The sequence below is a fragment of the Typopeltis vanoorti genome, chromosome 25, assembly GCF_054136105.1.
Source record: "Typopeltis vanoorti isolate ZY-2024b chromosome 25, IOZ_Tvanoo_1.0, whole genome shotgun sequence".
Classification (NCBI taxonomy): Eukaryota; Metazoa; Arthropoda; class Arachnida; order Uropygi; family Thelyphonidae; genus Typopeltis; species Typopeltis vanoorti.
In genome coordinates this window covers 25142700-25165454 of record NC_143573.1, presented here as the reverse complement: position 1 = coordinate 25165454, position 22755 = coordinate 25142700, and the positions used below count along the sequence as shown (strand labels likewise).

At 36.1% G+C, this 22755-nt stretch overlaps 1 protein-coding gene across 1 annotated transcript in view; it reads left to right on the top strand.

Annotated features, from left to right (window-relative positions):
• The window catches only part of LOC150092609 (inactive phospholipase C-like protein 1), a 571653-nt gene that overhangs the window by 434952 nt on the left and 113946 nt on the right, over positions 1–22755 (top strand). The window contains exons 19-20 of the mRNA XM_090414457.1: positions 5535–5632; positions 15752–15823. Of these exons, the coding sequence (XP_090270583.1) occupies positions 5535–5632; positions 15752–15823 (170 nt within the window). The remainder of the gene's footprint in view (positions 1–5534; positions 5633–15751; positions 15824–22755) is intronic.

The following is a 22755-nucleotide window of genomic DNA, read 5'->3' as shown; positions in this document are numbered from 1 at the left end:
AAAAAAACTGATTCCCTTTATACAAGAATAGTTTATCATAAAATAGTTTATCATTTAAGTCATAAAAAGTAAATGCAAAAACTTGTAATGACTATAGAATGATCAGCCTAATGAGTCACATTCTCAAAATGTTTCTGAAAATAATTCGAAAAAGAATATACAGACAATGTGAAGACACCATCAGTGATACCCAATTCGGCTTTAGAAACGGCTTGGGAACAAGAGAGACTCTTTTCTGTTCTCAGATCTTATTTCAAAAATGTATTGACCAAAACAAGGTAATATTCATTTGCTTCATCGACTTCGAGAAAGCATTTGACAAAGTCCAACATGCTAAAATGATTGTACTATTAAAAAGAATTGGATTAGATGGTAAAGACATCAGGATCATTGAAAACTTATATTAGAACCAAAAGGCATCTGTTCAAGTTGATGACATTATTACAGACTCCATTAACATCAAATGAGGAGTAAGGCAAGGATGTGTGCTGTCACCTCTTCTTTTTAACATCTACTCAGAAGCCATATTTCAAAAAGTCTTGGAAGGAAGAAAGGAAGGGATTAGTGTAAATGGTGAAATCATCAGTAACATCCGATATGCCGATGATACAGCTCTTCTGGCTGACAATATTCAGGATCTTCAAAATCTTTTGGAACTAATAAATGCAGAGAGTGAAAAAATGGGATTAAAAATAAATATCACCAAAACTAAATTCATGGTCGTAAGTAAGAAACCAATTCTTAATTTAGCACTTTCTTTAAATAGGAAACAAATAGAAAGAGTGACAAAGTTTAAATATCTCGGATGCTGGTTAAATGAAGATTGCAATCCAGAAATGGAAATAAAAGTTAGAATTGAAATGGCAAGAAAAAAATTTTCTCTTGATGAAATCAACACTGTGTAACTGCAGTTTAAACTTAGAGCTTAGAGTACGCATAGTTAAATGCTATGTATGGTCTGTACTGCTGTATGGTGCAGAAACTTGGACCTTGAAGACAACATCAATAAAAAGACTTGAAGCCTTTGAGATGTGGTTATACAGACGAATGTTAAAAATCCCATGGACAGCAAAAACGTCCAATCAGGAAGTACTGGAACAAATGGGGAAATCACGTGAACTTTTAGATACCATAAAAAGAAGGAAAACTGCATATCTTGGTCACCTACTTCGTAATGAAAAATATAAGATACTTCAATTGATTATAAAAGGGAAGATAAATGGAAGAGGACAAGGAAGACGAAGAAAATCTTGGCTGGCAGATATCAGACAGTGGACTGGTATGAACTCTGAGAGACTGCTCAGAATAGCTGAGAATTGCTCAAAATTTGCCAAGGTGGTCGCCGACCTCTGATAGGAGATGGCACTCAAAGAAGAAGAAGTTTATCCTTAAAACTGAAATAACTTTCCTACTTATATACTCATTCTTGAGCCAGATGGAAGCTTTCACTTCTCAGTTTTCACATAACACCTTATTTATAACACTTTTTTTTATGTACTTGCTAACATCGAATCTATTTCAACAACATCCATATCAAAAATCCAGCACTTGAAGGACTTGTCTCGGGTTCCACAAGACAACATGAGAATTAATGTTTGGTAGTGGCTAGGAAATTGGGTAGTTTGTTTATAGGACTAAATATAAGTAATTTTATTTCTTCAGGATTCTGGCAAGATTGCTAGATTTTAGAAATGTATGGAATAGGAGTCCTGTGTTTACTGGGACATTGGAAGAGAAGGTTATAGGTATAATCTTGCTACCGTAATTTTATTTCTTCAGGATTCTAGCAAGGTTTGGCTATTTCAGAAATGTATGGGATAGGAGTCCTATTTACTGGGAAGTTGGAAGAGCAGGCTGTAGGTATGATCTTCATGGGGTTAAAATCCATATAGTTGGCATTACACATTTAATATTGTAGAATTCTTGCTGTAATGGTGAAGCAGAAGAACAAATATTGCACAAAAAAAAACTAAAGGAAGCATACAATGCTTGGATTCTGATATGGTAGGAGGTGATTTTCCTTGTTCACCAATCCAGAAGTTTGTGGAAAAGACTAATGCCAGGAGGTCAGCTTTATCTTTGGATGTGGTAACAGTGGTGCCACTTGGTTATATTATAAATTAAAGATACCAAGAAATTATATACTTGGTTTAATCCTTTATCCAAGTGTAAGCAAACAATGTTTGCACCTGAAGTATTTTCAGGATTTGGGCAACTCATATACAGAAGCTAATGACTTCATGTCATTAGCATTAAATTATCTTTAATTTATAGTATAAACAAGTGGAAAAACTTCCAATAACTTTCTTAGAGTAATTTAATAATAAGGTGTGACACCTTTTGGCTACTCGTATATGAAAATATGACTTTAATAAATTTAGTTTAATCCTTTATCCAAGTGTGAGCAAACAAAGTTTGCACCTGAAAGTATCTTCAGGACTGGGTTAAGGTGGTACAACATCAGGGCAACTCGTTGCAAAGGTGGAGCAAGATACCAAATCTCCTATCTCAGTAATGCATAACATTAGACATATCCCTTAATGCATAACATTAGACATATCCGCAAGGAGATGTATTTTGCATTATAGGAGATACTGAGATAGGAGTGTTGGTATCTTGCTCCACCTTTGCAACGAGTTGCCCTGGTGTTGTACCACCTTAACCCAGTCCTGAAGATACTTTCAGGCACAAACTTTGTTTGCTCACACTTGGATAAAGGATTAAACTAAATTTATTATATTCTAACCAAGTGAAAAATAAACTTTCAACGAAAATATGACTTCTGCATTACTTCAACCTTGCCACATGTGCAAATTACATCATGAATGACTCTTTGAACATTTTAGTTGAAACTGTTTTCCTCTAAATAAGGCATGAAGGCAAATTGCCAATTTACAGTGCGATGTTCTGCAAGAATGTTTTCAACAGGACCATTCTTTTCTCATCTCTTCTTCTCCACATCACCTCTTTTTTATGGATTTCAGAACTTCTCTCAGTTTGACCTACATACATCTTGCCACAGGAAAAAGGGTTCTTATATACTCCAGGGGATTTATAAAATGGAATGTTATCATTAGGGAGAATACGAGAAGCTTTGTAAGGTGTAAACTGGCCTGAAGGCTGTTCTGATGTTGATGGATTTTAATATTGGACTAACATGTTTTGACATGTTGCCAACATAGGATAGGGACTAATGCTTTTGTAATTGATTTCTGAACAGCTCCTCCAAAATAGCTACTCAATGAAGTTATTAAAAAAATTATTATATTTTGAAAAACTGTCCCGTACAAGTCCAGAAATCATTTGCAAAGGCACTATGCAGGTAGCACATCGAGACAGATCGCCCAATTATTAAAATCTGTCAATGTCATAAGAAAACATTCCGTTTGATAAATACCCTGCAGTATACAAGATCCCTTCTTCCTGTGGAAAGGTTTACGTAGCTCAGCCTGGGAGAAGTTTTAAAATCCCTAAAAATAAATAAAAAATAAAACAGCATGTAGACAATTTGGAAGACAAGAGAGGAGAAAAGATTGGTCCATTTGCCACATCTTGCAGAATAACAGAAGTGTAGACTAGCCATCTGCTTCTGTGCCTTACTTTTGTAAAATACTAGCATGTTCAAAGAGTCTTCTAAGATAACTTGCTTACACAACACATTTAACAGAAACTAAGGAATTATACTTCATGACATTAGTAACTGTTATGCCAGCAATCACCCATAAGTTTTACACAATAATATGCAGATGGCATTTGATGTGCCTAATGATATGTGTGTGACTGACTGACTGTTCATTACCTTGCAATTTGTAAAATAATGGCTGTTTAAAGCATTTCAAATGTTTTGTATGTTCTTTGTAAATCTTCCTGAAGATTCTGTCTGTGAAAGGCCTTGGAATGTAGAAATATTTTTTAGTTCTTTTATTCAGTAAGGATACTGTGTTCATAGTATCTAATAATAATAATTGTGTGTGTGTGTGTGTACAGGTATAGAAAAGTACATTTCTTGGCACCTTTGTTTGCCCTATAGATGTATTTTAATATGTATACTTCTAATCAGACTTCATTAAATTTTCTCAAAGACTACAAATTATCACCATTATCAGACCTTCAGATGATATAAAGATACTATATATAAGGTTTTTATTTAAATACTATATGATACAAACAGCCCATGCCAATATCTTGTTTTTTTTTTAAATAAAAGAGTTTAATATTTTCCCACCCTTAATTCAATAAAACTTTTCAAAAAAAACAAAAAAAAACATGAGGTATTGGAACATTGAATTAAATTCTCAAAGACTAGTAATTATCATTATCAGACCTTCATGGGAGATGGTATAAAGGCATTATAAGTAAGGTTTTTATTTACATCCTACATAATGCAAATATTCCCATCCTAATACCTTGTTTTATAGCTAAGAGAATTTTTTTAAATAAATTAAAAAAAAAATTTCTTAAATTCAAATTTCAGCAGCAGTCATTTAGCAGCATGCATGTTTAGAGATATTTGCATGCTAAATAAATTCACAAAGCACTATCTGTGTTCAGGTATATACATAATATAGGCAAAAACAAACTAAACCTGAGTTGAATGGGGCATGATTGTGACAGCCAGATGGACTGTGGTGGCCAAAACAGTGGTCTCAGATGTATTCAGTTTACAGATATACTGAGAATGCATTGTAAAAAAAAAAAAAAAAAAAAAAAAAAAAAAAGATCAAGTCAACATTGGGCATGTGGCTGGACACAGCTTATCAGTGTGATAGGCAGATGTAGGATTGACAAAATTGGATGGTCCAGTAGATAAGCTGTAATTTGATAAATGATTTACAATGCAACCATGGACTGTGAATGAATACATATGAATGAAAATAACAGCAGATAATCATCAAAGATCCTCTCCAAACAGATACAGCTAAAGTGGGTAATAACATCAGAGACTAAAAGAAAGCTCATATAAAATGATTAAACTGAATTCTTATTATTTTATTTAGATTATCAGATTATCTCAGTCTCATTGAGCATTTTTAGGATATGGTGCAATGGGATATGACATAGACCCACATATCAAATCTAAGGGAATTACAGGAATACATTATGTTTGACTGAGTAAGCTATATATGAAGTGTTTGTCCTTGTGGAGTTCATGTGCCATTGTATCAAGACTTAGGAAATCTTGCAGCACTCTAAAATGCCAATAGACGGGTATCTCTAATAAACTTCTCATTTAGTGTCTATCATGAACTGTCAAACGTTAGTATGGAAATACACAGAGGTCTGGTATTGGTGGAAATACTATACCTTCTTACTGGAGCAAAAATTCTGACATATCCTTAGCTTTCACATGATACTAATGTACTACAGGTGTATACAAAACTTGAATTGTCAGTGGAGATGACCAAACAGGTTTTATATATAATATTTTTAGTGTGCCTGAAATAACCAGTAAACTAATTAAAAATTCACACATTTTTGCATTAAGCAACATAAAAAATTCTCTTGGTTTAATACGACTTTTTTCCCCCTTCTAGGTTATCGTCACGTTAAACTGTTATCCAATAATGGTGATCCACTGTGTAATACTACCCTTTTTCTTTGCATTTCTATGAGTAGCCGAACAGAAAGCCAGGTATGTTGTGTGGGTGTATATGCATGCACATTTGAACAAACACATTTGCAAAATATTTGAATGCCCTACCCAAAGTAGTGAATAATGTGGACTAATGTATGCAAATCAAGAATATCATGTATGCAAAAGCTTGCCTAAAAAACACAGTAAACATAGTGGTTTTATAAGAAAATGAATAAGAACTTAAGAAAGAATTGCAATTGTTTCATTATCAGGTGGTGTACAGTCATTTGTTATTGTATACTACGCCAAATGAATTATTTAAAATCAGTAGCAACTAATGTGCGGAAATATAAAAGATTAAAAATGAAAATTGAGGGGTGCTTAAGGGTCAAAGCTGTATAACTAAGAGGAGACCTCCACATAGCCTTTAAAGGAATGCAGAGAACTGGCCAGCGCTTCTGACTTAATCTCCAATCCTCACCTTCTCATGGTGCACCCTGTTAGGTATCTACCTGGATACTGAACAAAGGAGGATGGGCTGGCAATTTGGGATTTAGCCAACCAAATTGTATTCTTATTGGCTTAAACCAATAAAATGATGCACAACATGACAGAATTCATTCTGGCTGGGACATCACCTGGTTAAACAAAACCTCTGTTGTTTTTACCAGGATGAACAGTGAAAAGTCAGCTTCTTCTTCTTCTGCAGCTTCTCCCACTTAAGTGGGGGTCACTGTAGATGATGAGTCTCCTCCACATCCTCCTGTCTTGGGCTGTCACCACATCCAAGTTCTTCATCCTCAAGTCCTCTTCTACCAGCTCCCTCCATCTCTTCTTTTCTTCACCCACGCTTCCTCCTTCCTTGCACATCCATCTGCATGACCCTTCTTCCCACATATTTGTCCTCCCGCCTCATCACATGACCAAACCATCTCAACCTTGCTTCCTGTATCTTCGCTCCTAAGTTCGTAACTTTCACTATTTCCCTCACATAGTCATTTCTCAGACGATCCTTTCTGGTCACACTGCACATCCACCTAAGCATTCTCAACTCTGCTACTTCCATCCTGCTGATGTTATTTTTCCTCAGGGCCACAGTTTCTATAGCATACGTCATAGCTGGCCTCACTACTGTCCTATAGATTTTGCCTTTCAGATTGATCTGCACCCTCTTATCGCATAACACTCCAGCCATCTCCCTCCAGTTCCTCCAACCCGCTTGTATCCTGCATCCTACTTCCTTCTCAGCTCCTCCTTCTTCCACTGTTGAACCTAAGTATCTAAAGTCCCTCACCTTCCTGATGACATTTCCTTCCAGCTCGAGATCTGTCTCCTGGCTGCCGCCCACTGTGCAACACATATACTCTGTCTTACTTCTGCTCAGTCTCATACCTCTCTCTTCCAGTACTTTTCTCCCTCTTTCCAGTTTAGTTCCTGCTTCTTCTCTTGAATCTGCACACAGCAAGATGTCATCTGCATACAACATTGTCCAAGGCGCATCTTCTCTCACCTCCTCCGTCACCACCTCCATTACAATATTAAACAGAAACAGACTTAATGCTGACCCTTGATGCAAGCCAACTGTTACTTGAAACTTTCTGTCTGTCCCAGACAAGTCCGAACACTTGTCTTCACATTTCTGTACATCTCCCGCACCAACCTGACATATTTCTCCAGAACCTTCTTCTCCCTCAGACACCTCCAGACGTCTTGCCTTGGCATGCTATCGTATGCTTTCTCCAGATCAATAAATGCCAGATGTAGCTCCCGTTGTTTCTCTCGAAACTTTTCCATCATCTGCTGTAACCCAAAGATAGCATCTGTTGTTGATCTACCAGGCATGAAGCCAAATTGTTCCTTTGCAATCTCTACCTCCTTCCTCAATCTTCCATCAAGAACCCTTTCTAGGATTTTCATTGTGTGGGACATCAACTTTATTCCTCTGTAATTTTTACAGTCTTGTGCATCCCCTTTACCCTTGTAGATGGGGACAAGAGTACTCGCCCTCTATTCCTCAGGTATATTTTCCTGTTGGCAAACTTTCATGAACAGGTCCCACAGCAGGTCAATTCCCTCTTCCCCCAGTACCTTCCATGCCTCCACTGGAATCCTGTCGGGGCCACCAATTTTCCATTCCTCATCCTCTTCATGGCCTCCGTCACTTCCACTTTACTGATATTCTGCACCATCCCCTCAGAAGGCTGCCCATCTTCTCTGTGAGTCCTTGCATTTTCCTCATTCAAAAGTCCCTCAAAGTATATTTTCCATCTGTTTCTTTTGTCCACATCCCTCCATAATACTCTTCCTTCAGCGTCTTTGATCTGCCTCACATGTAAGATTTCCTTTGCTACTTTATTTCTACATTTCGCTAGTTGGTAAATTTTTCTATGTCCTTCCTTTGTTTCTAATTGATCATACAGATCTTGATATGCCATGGCCTTCGCCTGTGCCACAACTCTCTTGGCTTCTTGCTTTCTCTCTCTGTACACCTCTCTGTCCTCTTCCACTCTTGACTCATCCCGCTTCTGCTTTGCCTTCTTCTTAGCTGTCACTGCCACTTGTACATTGTTATTCCACCACCAACCCTCCTTCTGCTCTCTAATCTTTCCAGATGTCTCACCAAGCACCTCGATTGCACAGCTCAAGATTACTTTTGAATTATGTTTCCACCAATCTTGTACACTTTCCAGTCCATCCGAAATCCTCTCTAACACCCTCTTCCTAATACGATTCCTCACACTCTCTTCTTTTAAGCGAAACCACTTAATTGTCTTCATCCCATGGCTTCCAGAGGTTCTTATCTTCGATCTTATTTTAAAGTCTGCACACAGCAGTCAGTGTTGCTGTGCCACTTGATCTGTTGGAATTACTTTACAATTTGTCACAACCTTAAGATGTTTTGTTCTAGTCAAAATGTAGTCAATTTGTGAACTGTTGTTACCACTCCTAAATGTATCAAATGTTCTTCCCTCTTGTAGAAAAATGAGTTCACAATTGCCAGATCAAACGCTACTGCAAAGTCCACAACCTTCCTGGTTCATCATTCCCAGTCTGTGGCCACTATGCTCCCTTTCACAGTCTCTATTCTGTCTCCTTATGTGTCCATTCAAGTCTCCTCCGTGAAAAGTGAAAAGTCAGCTACTGGAACAAATCCTAAAACACACCCCAACTCAACATTACCAGAGTTCGAGATCAGTACTATTGACGAATGGCAAAGAAATGGAGCTAGCTAAGGAATTGGATAAGTACCAGATCAACATAATAAGCATGACTGAAACAAAAAAGACGAAAACTGGCAGAGATCTTTCTGAGCAATAAATACAAAATGTTTCAGTCAGGCAAAAGTAGCCATAGTATTCAACACTAAATACAAGGCTAATCCTCTTAAATGGCAGGCAGTTTCAAGTAGAGTGAGATGGGCAAATATCAGAATGGGGAACTAGTCAATGAGACTTATTTGTGCCTATGGTCCCACAGAAGGTTCTACTAAGGTCGAAGAAGAATTTTTTGAGGCTTTAGAGAAAGCAACTGACACAATGAAAAATGAAAAGTTCCTTGTTTGGGGATATAAATAGCAGAGTAGGAAATGATTGTCAGACATACAAAAATATTTTGGGAATTGGTAAAAAGAACAAAGCTAATACTAATGGCAATTACCTGTTGGATTTCTGCTCAGGACATGGACTAGTTATTACTAACACAATGTTTCAACATAAAAATGTGCACAAATTCACATGGAGAGAACAGGCAAGCAATAAGAAAAGTCTCATTGATACTGTTGATAGTGATGTCTTCTCCCTGGTGCAGGACACCAGAGTGTACAGAGGATTTGAAATTGGAAGTGATCAGCATTTAGTCTTAAGCAGGATAAAATTAAATTTCATATTGAAAAGAAGAACCTGTAAGAAAGTTTTGGAAGCGAATAAAAGTTGAACAGCTCTCAGATGTGAACTGTAGATTAAAATACACAAACATTATTCAAGAAAAAATAAAAGAATTTGAGAACAGGAACCAAACCTTAGAGATTCAGTGGGAAGCCTTGAAGAACACACTGATTGATTCAGCCAGAGAGGCATGTGGTGAGATTGTCTGCAAGGATAGAAAAATCAGAACTCCGTGGTGGGCACAGGAAGTTAAAGAGGCAGTGAAGGAAAAGAAGAAAGCATATCAAAAGTTCCTGGCAAATAAGTCAGTTTGTGCTCTTAGAGAATACAGAGACAAATGCATGAAAGCTAAACATTGTGTAAAACTAGCCATGCAAAAGTCATGGGAAGAGTTTTGTAAGAACATAGAAAATAAATATCAAAAAGGTGGCAAGATATTCTGGAGGTTGTTGAAGAAACTCAGAAATGGAGGAAAGAGTGCTATAAAAGGAATTAGAGATGATAAAGGTGACATGAAAACAATAATTGTTATTTTTATTTATTAATTTTTTCCATTTTTAAACATGTTGCTCTCCAGCTTAATTTAATTTTGTAACCTAATAGATGACGCTGATAATAATAATTGGACTCTAGCTTTGATGCGGTAAGGATTTTTTTTTTTTTTTTTTTCATCAGAGGTCAGGGCAGTAGTTGTAATGGTTGATCAGTAACTTTAGCATGCCATGTAGATTGTAGTGCAATTTATTTCTTTGTATATATGTGTATACTCCAGATGATGACCTTTATGTGAAGGTCGAAACGTTGAGTGTTTATTTTGGTTTATATTAAACTAAAGTTTTACTCCAACATGGTAGTTGTTTCCATAATTTTCATAAGGTTTCATATTTCATAATGTTATAGATTACAAGTAAAACCATAACACTCCCATACATCAAAGCATTATCAGAAAAAATTAATAGAATCCTACATCATTATAATCTTAATGCCACTTTTAAACCATCTTTAAAATTAAAAAACATATTGAACACCGCTTAGGATCCTCTTCCCCCATTGGCACACCCTGGAGCTTATTGCATCTATTGTACCTGTAACTTACCTTATATTGGGGAAACTGGACATACAATCCCTATCCGTAAAAAAAAAAAAAAAAAAAAAAAAAAAAAAAAAAAAAAAAAAAAAAAAAAAAACGACACATTAAATGTAATAATTTTGATGAAACAGGCCTCTCAGAGCACGCTCTTAACACCCTATATTGAATTGATTGGAAAAGTACCTGTTCTTTGTATCATACAAAAACTTAGTATGAACAGAAATTTAAAGAAGCCTGCGAAATTTTGATTAACCATCCTAATTTTAATAATAATGGGGGCTTAAAAATCCCAAGAATTTGAATGGCACACATTCAGCCCATTTAGTTTCCAGCAAACCCTGGCTTTAGGACTATAAGTAATTTTTCATTTTTTATTGGCCACTATCCATACCAGTTGCAATTTATATATATGCTTATATAAGTAATTTTATTTTCTGTTTATCTATTATTTTCTGTATGAACATGTTACTCTCCAGCTTAATCTAACTTTGTACCCTAATAGATAATAATAATAACAGGACTCTAGCTTTGATGTAGTTAGTTTTTTTTTTTTTAGCACCAGAAGTCAGGCAAATAGTTTTAATGGTTAATCAGTAACTTTAGCATGCCATGTAGATTGTAGTGCAGTTTGTTTCTTTGTACATATATATGTATATTCCAGAAGAAGACCTTAATGTGAAGGTTGAAACGTCAAGTGTATATTTTGGTTTATATTAAACTAAAGTTTTACTCTAACATGGTAGTTGTATCCATAATTTTCATAATGTATCGTAGGGTCATTTCTTTTTCTTTAGGCAATTTTAGTCTATTTTTTATAAGTTTGTTGACAATGCTGTTTACTATGATAGAGTGTTGTATGGCTTTGTATTGTTGGAGTGGGGGGGGGGGGGGGGGGGCAGGTGGCATATTAAAACCAAGCTGAGACAAATATGGTAGGATTTATGTTGTACTGACTTGTAGATCAAGTTATGTGTTAGTGGTTGAAGAAGCATGATCAAGAGCATTTTTGTTAATGTCTCCTGTTAGGATGAACTGATATATTGTACGGGGTTCAATACCCCTTAGCCATGCTTCTAATTTGTGCAGGAAGCTGGCTGTGTGGATTATTGTCTGTGGGTCTGTATATTATGTTTGTCTTTGTCATTTCCAAAAATTAGCGTTTCTGCATGTTCAAAATGAGTTTGTTTTTCCATCATGCTGTATTTTTCTTTGATAAATGCTATGATGCAGCCTTATCTTTGTTTGGTTTACATATGGTGCAGGATTGGTAGTTATTAATATTGTATGCATAAGCTTCTGTGTCATTTATTGCAACTTCAGTCAGGATTAGTATGTCCATTTTCATTAAGGTGTTGTTGAGCAGTGTTATTCAATGTAAACCAGTGTTTCTTTACACTTAGGTTTGTGTTAAGTTGGTATTTGTGGAAGTGTTGTCTGTCCACTTCAAAGACCTTGAAATTTATATTTTCTGGCTGGATGTGTTCTCACAGATTTGAGATTTCCATGCTATAGTTTCTAGAAATAATTTTAAAGCTTGCTTTTAAGGATGGGGAAGAGCTAACTGATAGACTGCTTAGGTCAGATTCTCTTGCAATTATATTAACTCGAGTATTGTCACTCTATCTCATAAATACCTGTGAATCCTTAGTTCACAGAAACTTGTAGTTTTTTCTGCTTTTGTTTTCCCTGCCTTGTATGGAAGATTTTTAAAGTATGGGATCCAGTGTTCAGATGTGTAGATTGAAGTTGGGAGTCACTTGTCAGTTAGGATCAATGTCGTCGGCCTTGTTTTCTTGCTTGCTGCTAGAATGCAGTCTCTCAGACTTTTGCTGGTAAAAAAAAAAAAAAGCAACGATTGGTGACTGTCTCTCTTTATCTTTTTGTGGTCCTCGATTAACAGAAGTGATGTTTGTGGTTGTGATTATAAAGCCAATGGTTGTGCCAATCAATTGCACTATGGAGCTTAAATCTGTCTTTTGTTTTATAGTTCTTTTTGTAGCATGTGCCTGATTTGGCACTTGAGAGTGTTTACCTCTTTCTGGAATTCTTCATTTTTATGCTTGAGGTTTTCCTGCACTTCTCTTGCTAACATTAGTTTTGATTTTATGTCTTGCACAGTTCCAAGCATTTCTTCCACTGTCATTATTGTACTGTATGTAATGTTCATACTCCTGGAGTTTTTTGTTAATTTGTTCCCTGTGGGTATTAAGCAAATCTTTAACAATGAGTTTGAATGAATGAATGTTGTCAGTAATCATAACTCGGGTCTGGGTTAGTCCCGAGGGGGTGGAAATAGGGGAAAATAGTTCCACTGCATAAAGGAGATTCCAAGACTGCTGTTGTAAATTACCAACAGATTAGCATATCAGGAATCGTTGTCAAGGTCTTGGAGAAATTAGTCAAGAGAAACAGGATTGGATAGATGAAAATAGGATAATGTATGGGGGACAACATGGTTTTGTGAAGGGTAGATCATACCTCAGTAACTTGCTCACGTTTTATAACACAGTGACGGCTGAACTGGATAAGGGTAATGGGTTTACATTGATTCTACTGGACCCTACTAAGGCCTTTGACAGGATACCACATGGAATTCTAATCAGTAAACTGCTGCATATGGGGATGGATATAGGGTGGTGAGATGGATAGGAGGGTGGTTGATGGAGAGATATCAGAGAGTAGTTTATTCAGGAGTAGAGCCCAAAAGGCGGCCTGTGACTAGTGGTGTGCCGCAGGGTTCTGTTCTTGGACCACTACTGTTCAATTTGTTCATTAACGATATAGGAAAGGATCTGAGAGGAAGTGTTCACTTATTTGCTGATGGCGCAAAGTTGGGTAGAGCAATAGTGAGTGCACAGGATGTTAAAATTTTGCAAGATGATTTGGATAGTTTGGAGGACTGGGCTAAAGAAAATGGATGTCAATTTAATGTGGCAAAGTGTAAGGTTATGCATTTTGGGGTGAAAAGATTAGCAGCAGTATATCACATTGGTGGAACTATACTCCAGGAGATTGATGAGGCCAGAGATTTGGGAGTGTTGGTGGATAGGGAGTTGAAGTTTAGGGGGCACATTGCAAAATTGGCTAAATCAGCTCATCAAATCACTTGGTTGATGAAAAATACTTTAACAAGCAGAGACGAACAAGTTATTGTTCCTCTGTATTGAGCCTTGATAAGATCCCATCTAGACTACTGCACCTAGATATGGGCACCAGGGTTTCTTCTTGATGGGGAGAAGGTGGAGAGGATCCAGAGACGAGTGACCAAGATTATAGCAGGTCTGTGGAATGAACCTTGTGAGAACAGGTTGAAGATTTGTGGGTTGCAGAAATTGGTTGATAGGCGGAAAGGGGGTGATATGATTGAGACATTCAAATTATTGAAGGGTTTCTATAAGATTAATTCAGAAGATATTTTTGAGAATAGGACTGGTGGTGGGAGGACTAGGGGCCATACTTGGAAGCTGGGCAAGAATGTGGTTAGCAAGGGTGTTAGAGCTAGGTTTTTACTTGGAGGGTGGTAAATGAGTGGAATAAGCTGTCAGAGTCTGTTGTGGGTGCCATGACTGTGAATGAGTTTTCAAGGCGAGGTATGATAGATACTGTGTGAATGTCAAATAGTTGTTCTTGACATGATGTTAGGACCTCCCTTGATGAGTCTGTCAACTCCCTGGAGTTGCCTGTAATAATAATAATAATAATAATCATAACAAAAAGCCATTAGAAGCAAGTCTTTTGTAATAACTTATGTGATTATAAAAAGAATTTAATTACATGCATCACCTTCTGTTTTATATTTTATATATGTACAGTAATTATTTTTCATTTTTATGAGTGAACTGGATTGTGCAAATACAAAGAGATATTATAATAATTATAATTAACATAATCATCAATTCCTCTTGTAAAATCTCTCAGTCAAAATTAGTTGTATCTGTTTTTAATAGTTACGTATGTGTATGAATCACTTAAGTGGTTGATAATTTTTGCCATCCACTGTGAGCCTACCACCATGTTTACATCAGTCCTGAATTAGTTTGAGAAAGTACCATATTTAGTCTCCAGATCAGAGTTTATGGATTATCTAACCTTAGCTTACCTACAGTATTGATACTAGTGACTATAGATTTACAAGATATTGTGGGTGGATTCACATAAAAGTTTATTAGGTATTATTTCAGCATCAACAATAAGTAGAAATACACCAAAGTCATCTTGTTTGATCAGATAAGCGGCTTCAGCCTTGGATAAGTAATAATCACAACACTTGATAGAGACGTTGTTGCTCATCCATGCAATATTTGTGTGAATCCTAACCATGAAAGGTTGAAAAACTGTCACATATTAAATACCAGTTTTTCAACATTTCATAGTTGGGATTATAAATATTTCCATTTTTCCCTCTGGAGGTGTAAATCAGGCTAAGTGGTTATGTAAGCATGGCATGGTCTCACATAGGAACTGTGAAATTCATTTGCTCCTTACAAACATACTCCCAATTGGTTGGTTCGTGAGCAGATACACCATCCACATTGTAAACCAGGCTAACAAATAGGATTTTATTGCAATAAACAAAAACAACCATAATGATCTCTATTCAATGTGATGTACTAACAAAATCTGTAGTGTGAACATTTGCAAGATCATACTACAGGCCAATAATGAGGTGATAAGTCACTGGCTTCATTAAATCTTTCTTTTTTCTTTCATGTGATAAAAGAATGCAAGGAAATCAAAATTTGGTTTAGAGTGAATATATTATTAATGGAACTTTCACTTAGCATAACCCTTAGCAACCCTTAGAATGTTGTCTCAGCATGATGCATTACGTACAGGCTCTTGTACATAATTGCAAGTCTCCTACGGCAGCTGTGTTTATTAAAAACCATCAGCTATGTGTATAAAGAAATCTTAAATTCCAATTTTTACAGTGGCTTTGTTGCTGGGAACCTTGGGTAATATATGTTTGTAATATATTTACTTAGCACACAAAGAACAATGGGAAGATGATGGAATAGGCTAACGTACTAAGGAGGATTTTTATGCATAATTATGTATCCAAATCTCCCTTTGTATTTATCTTATATGTATAATTATGTATATATGTATATATTTTTATACTTAATATTTAAGTAGAGTGCTAGTTTGCACATTGTGTATAAAAGTTTAATTTAATTCTGATTGTCTTTTCCCTCCCTTTAGAAATGTCGAAAAAAAAGAAATTGGTCAAATACTAGGACTATTGGAAATAAGCAGATTGATGAGTTATTTAAAGTAAGTTCATCATTATCATAACGGCATTTTACCTGAAAAGAAAATCTCTTAATTTAAAAGGTACTATGATTACTGTAGTTTCATCTTTTTTTTCTTCTCTTTTTTAATTCTCCTTTATTTCTATTAACTATTCACTGATTCAGGTCCCTGATCATGTATTCTTTCAGAAGTCCAGAGTTTCTAAATATTCAGATTATGATGTCTCCTACTTCAGCAGTGATTTTTAAGCATAAGAAAATATTGAAAAACTGTACTAATTTTTAGAGATCAAAGATGTCCACTTGTATATATTATAGATTTTCTAACTTTGACAGTCAGATGGCTGTTTAAAACATAGGCCTTATATATTATGGAGGCATATCAAATATGTATGCCTCATACTACATGCAGGGAAGCAATAATATTGCCCTTTGGTTGAAAAGAGCTGAGTTTCTCACACAGTAGAAGAACATATATAAAATGATGTCAGATAAAGGTGTGTTAGCTGGTTTCATATGGAGATGGCAGTTTTTTTTTCCCCTCTGGAGGTGTAAAAGATTTTATTTCATCTGGAATAGCTTTCATCTATATTATGATAGTACTACATGAAAAAGTTACATCATTACCAACTTCCTAACTACAATTTTCCACCAGATTAATCTTTTATCTGTCAAGATCCTAATGATATTAGATCTTACTTAAATTTCTGTCTTCTAAGGCACTTTCTACTTGATCAATTCTAGATCTTGGTCTTTTTCCTGCCAACCTAATAAAGAATACATTTTGCTAATCTTTCCTCTCCCATTCTGTTTAATCAAGTAATAATACTACCTGATGTTAACTCTGTTCACGTGTTCTCAAATGCTAACAATGTCAGGTTCTTTCCTAATATTCTCATTTTGGTATGATACTATCATTGATGCCATCTGTTGACTCTGCTAATCTTGCTCAGAACTCTCATATCTGTGGTCCCTAGTCTTTTATTTTTTACCCAGCTCTCAGATCCATAAGTGAAAATTGGTTTGAATACTGTCTTGTATACATCTAGTTCAGTGTTTTCACTAATTTCTCTTTTATTCCATAGTTAATTTTGCCATCCTCCCTAAAATTTGTTCCTAAATAGCTGAAATGTTTTACTTGTTCTGTAGGTTCTCTGCTCAAGATGTAGTTAATACTTTCAATGTTTCTACCTATTTTTTCATTGTCTCTGTCTTTTTTATTGCTGATTTTCATACCAAATTTATTACAAAAGATATTCAATTTAACAGGTAATCTTGCTGACGTACTGGATTTATTTAGAAGTATAATATCATCTGCATGAGGTAAAGAGTTGAGATTAACATATCCAATTTTGATATTAGGTTTAATACCTCTTTTTTTCATAATATCATGTATATAAATGCATAAGCAACAGTGTAAATAATATACATCCTTATCTTACACTGATTTCTCATCAAACCATCTTCCTGTACCTCCATCAATTGTAATTGCTGACTTACAACTCAAATATAGACTAATAATATATACATAACTGTAGGGTTTTGAACAGCTTTCCTCTTGGTATCTCATCATATCCTTTTTCCAGATCTACAAATCATAGCTACAGATCTTTCATATATTTCCATGATTTCTTATATTTCTAATTCAACTATTTTTCTTAAAGTGCAAAATGGTCCTGACAACCTTTATTTGGCTTGAATCCAGATTGTTTTTCACCAAGCTTTCCTTTCACAATTTTTCTCAAGTATACTTACATAAATCTTACTCAGGAACACTTAGTAGGGAAATAACTCTGAAATTCTCACATTCAGTTTTAATTCTCTTTTTTATAGATGGTACTATGACAGCTGATGATAGGAAACTAAACTAATAGAACTACTATCAGTAGGAACATGGAATATACAGACACTTTTAATGTCAGGAAAGCTAGAACTACTTTGCGAGGAAATGAAGATATTGGTGTGATATACTAAGATTGGTGGAGATGCAATGGACATCATCAGGAGAGATAAATGGATGCAAAGTCATATGGTGAGAGCATGACACCAAGCATGAAGCAGGAGTTGGCTTCCTTCTTAACAAAAGAGCTAGAGAGGCACGGTTAGGCTACAAACCAGTCAATGAACGAATCATAGTAGCAAGATTTCAAGCAAAACCATTTAATATATCAATAGTCCAGATATATGCACCCACATCTGACAGCACAGATGAGGATATTGACTTAATATCCTCATCTGTGCTTTCTATTGTTTTACATTAGAAACTTTGGTTTTTCACTTTGGTATTGTTTCTATTGTGAAACAATACCAAAGTAAAATATACTAATTATCGGAGGAGATTGGAATGCCAAAGTCTGAATAGATAATGATGGTTAGGAAAGCGTCATGGTAAAATATGGTTTCAGAGAAAGAAATGAACAAGGTGAAAAAATATTAGAATTTGCTGTGGACCACGAGATGATAATCTGTAACACAAGATTCCAACAAAAGGATTGTAGAAAATGGATGTGGTGAATTCAAGAATAAGTATGATAGCTGGTGCGTGTAGCATGTGGCCTCTCTCGATGAGTCCCTGACTTCCTGGAGGTCTCTCTTAATAATAATAATAATAATTGAAATTACCCGTAATGATTGCCCTTTTCTTATTAGCTAGACTAATTTGCCTAAACATTTAAAAAAAAAGGACACTAAAAAAAAAAGTCTTCTCGTTCTGATTGTATCTCTCCATTTGTATTCAAACCTTGTGTTTCACAGCTAAAACCTGTCTTGTATTGTCTCCACTCTTCTGTACCTAGCTAACACTTATTCCACTATTTCCTTCTCGCTGCCTTCCCTACTAAACATTTCATCATATCCTCCACTTCGCACCATACTACTTCAAAACTACTGTCACTATTTGCCCTCCCCTGCATCTCCGCCTTAGATAGGCACATTTCCTTCGTCATCATCAATAGCACTCCTTCTCCTCCCTTTTTGTCTTGTTTGTCTTCAGAGACTACATTTCCTTCCATCTCTATTCCTGACAAAATGTCATTCTCATTCAACTTTGTCTCACTTATTCCAACAAATTGTTGGTCAAATGAACTATCAATGCTACTCTTTCATTCCCCTTGTTTCAAATACCTTCTAACATTTGTAAACATACACACTAGTTCATTTCTGTTTCTATAACAATTTCTACTGATCCTGCTTCTAGAATATGACTCCTTCTCCCCCTCCCATCCATTCCTCTCTGTCATCATTGATATTGCATACCTCACCATACCTAAATGTCACCCCATCTACATCCTTGACTATCTTACTTTTCTTGTGCACTGACACATCTATTCCTGAAACCATCTACACTTCTCACGCAGTGTCTTCCTATCCTTCCCCATTTCCCTATCCACAATGTGTTCCCTGCTCCTCTCGTTCTTTTCACTTGTGCCACTCACCTACCTTACTCTCCTGCTCTTCCAAAACACCTCTTGCTTCCTCAGATCTTACATTCGCTTCAGTTATTATTTTCTCTTTTAGCACCAGTTTCTCCAACTGACTTACAGCAAATCCATTTATATGTAGTCAATCTCTTTTATACAGCTGTATCAATCATCAAAAGCACTCTGACCTCTTAACTTTCCCCTCCACAAAGCTTGACCATCTACAGTCCATCTATCCAAATAGTGAGGTCATCCTCCTAGGTGACCTTAATGTTCACAATTGCAACTAGCTTTCTTTTGACTTCTCTTGCCTCCAGTCCAAATGGAAGCCATACCTTCTGCTGACCTGCACTTCCATCTCTCTCTCATCCAAATGGCATTATTATTCTTCTTTGTCTTATCTGCACCATTTTGTTATATCTACTTTTACTTTATTCTTTGGCTTTCTTACTATTCACACACTGTAATTTAACGAATTTATTTGTTTAACGACTATGCCAGTTAAATTATCCTCCTCCTCCTCATCATCAAATTCCTGACATGTACCCTCAAGGGGTGTACAGGATATGATAGTATTACATGAAAAATTTACATCATTACTGACTTCCTATCTACAATTTTCCTCCAAATCAGTCTGTTGCCTGTCAGGACTCTAACATTATCAGATCTGATATTTCTATCTTCTAAGGCACTTTTTTTTTACCATATCAATCCACCTATATCTTGCTCTTCCTCTGGATCTTTTTCCTGCCAACCTGGCAGAGAACACTTGTTTCACTAATCTTGCCTCTCCCATTCTCTTTAAGTGGCCATACCACCTCAGATTAGCTCTGCTAATACATTCCCAGATGCTAACATTGTCAAGTTCTTTTCTAACATCCTCATTTTTAATATGTTATTGCTATTGATGCCATCTGCTCACACCGATAATCTTTTTCAGGACTGTCTTATCTGTGGTCTTTAGTCTTTGGTCATAACCTGAATGCTAACCAACTTGGACACTAAAAAAAGTCTTCTCGTCCTGATTGTATCTCTCCACGTTGTCTCCACATCCTTCTGTACTTAGCTAACACTTATTCCAAAGTGTTGGAGGCAATCATATATCCAGTCTATTTCAGAAAACAGAGATTAAAGTCTTCCATCAAATAACCAACCAATTACCATCACTTCAGTCCTCTCCAGAATATGGAGAAAGTCGTGTCTAGTATCGAGACCTGCTATGCAAATTGCCATTCTCTCATCTACCTACTACCTTCGTCACTGAATAGTCAGCTTTCCTCTCTGATCATTCACTGCATCATGGTGGATGGCTGCTATCTTTGAGCATCCCCACAAATGCAGGAGTACTTTGAAGCTTTGTTCTACCACCTACTTTCTTTCTCCTATACTTGAATTGACCTACTGTCAATCACCATTAATCCTATTCACAGCTTTGCTGATGATAATACTCACCATTTGTCATGTTCATTTGACAAACCATGTCCCAAGGTTCAAGATCATCTTCAACCAGTGCCTCAAACATTGATCTTCATACCATCCTTCAATGGAGTAAGACAATCTGGTCACCTCCAATGCCACCTAAATGCAGTCTTGCCTTTTCTCTTGAAAAAGGGATCTCTCTCTCCTCACATTCTTTTACCCTCAGTAATACACAAATCACCAGACAAGGCTCTGCTTGGACTGACATTTACCTCCAGCCTCACCTGGTATAAGCACATTACATCAGTAGCTTCCACATAATCTAAAAAACTGTATTCTCTTCTTCATCAAGATGCTGTTTTTCAACCACTAGCTGCTAACTCTACAAATCCCAAATCCATCCATTCTTAGAACATTGTTCATTTTGTTGGGGTAGTGTATCTAATACCTCCCTAAAAATTCTTGATGCTGTTCAAAGGTGAGCAATTTTGCTCATTAGAGCTCTCCCTTACAGACTCACTTCAACCTTTATCTCACAGATGCACTCTTTCTGTTCTCTCAGTTCTACAGATACTTCCATGGTCACTACTCCACTGAACTAGCAATCATCATTCTTCCACTTTCTGCTGGGCCTGTTAAAACAGCTACAAACACACCAAACCTGCTCCTCTTTCTCTTTTATTCCAATGTCATTAATGTCAATTGCCATTTATGTCATTAATTGTCATTAATGTCAATTTTTCAAAAATGAAAAATGTCAATAAACTTCTCTCTTAATTCTTACTGTAACCCACACATAGCACTGATATGCTTATAGCACTTATGCAATGATATCTGCCTCTCATGGATGGTATCATTAAATTAAATAAAAAGAAATATGGAATCCACCTACTAGAAACTCAGGTTTTTCATCCTGCAAGACAGATAGATAGACAGACCAGCCAGTTCATCCTACCTACAGAGCAGATAGGATGAGCTTCCCTATCATGAAATTAATTAGCTTTGTTATGAAGTTTTTAGTTCACCATAACAGACCACTGGGCATAATGGAAGATGAAGATATATGCAGTTATAAATTTTTTAAGCAGCCAGAAACAAAATGCACTAATAATGATTCATACTTTAGCCATTCCATTTCTGCAGCAGTATGCAAAAGATCTAAGGCATAACAAAGTCTCCAGTTAAGATTACAGTAGTCTATTCCTTATATGCAGGGGGATACCTTCTAAGACTCTCAGTGGATACTTGAAACCACAGATAGTAATGAACCCTATATATACTATGTTTTTTCTAGTACATACATACATACCTGTGATGAAGTTTAATTAAATTCAAAATCAAATTAAAAACACACAACACTTTATAAACAAAATCAAAGATATCACACTGGAAAAAGATGATTTATTAGTCAGTTTTGATGTTTCTGCCCTCTTCACAAATGTCCCAATCAATGACACATTCCTTCTATTACAGGACAAATTCTCCCCTGATATCACAGCACTCTTTACACATGTACTATGTTCTGGCTAATTTGTGTGGCCAAACCCTTTTTACCTACAAAAAGAAGGCACAGCCATGGGCTAACCATTACCCCCCCCCCCATTGCTAACTTTTACATGGAACATTTTGAGCAACATGCTCTAAATTCCTCTCCTTTAAAATCCAAAGTCTGGTGCATTGATGATGTTTTTGCTATCTGGTCCCATGACCACCAGACATTAGACACTTTCCTCAGCCATCTAAACAAACAACACAAATGCATACAATTCACAATTGAGATCGAAAAGCAGAACACACTTCCATTTCTAGATACACTTGTCACACATCTTCCTTCTGGCAGTCTTTCCTTCAATGTTTACCAGAATACTGGCCAATATATACACAAAAACTGGGGATCATTAATACTTTAAAAAAACAGGGCTTTGAAGATTTGCTCCAATGAACAAGCACTTAGATGAATTAAAAGTTATCAGCGATACCTTCCTAAAAAATGGTTACAGACAAAATACTATCAACAAAACTCTGTACAAGACCTCACTTAAAAACAAAAATAAACAAGACTACAAAAATACAACCTTAAAGCCACCTTTAAACCTCTTCCAAAATTAAAGAACTT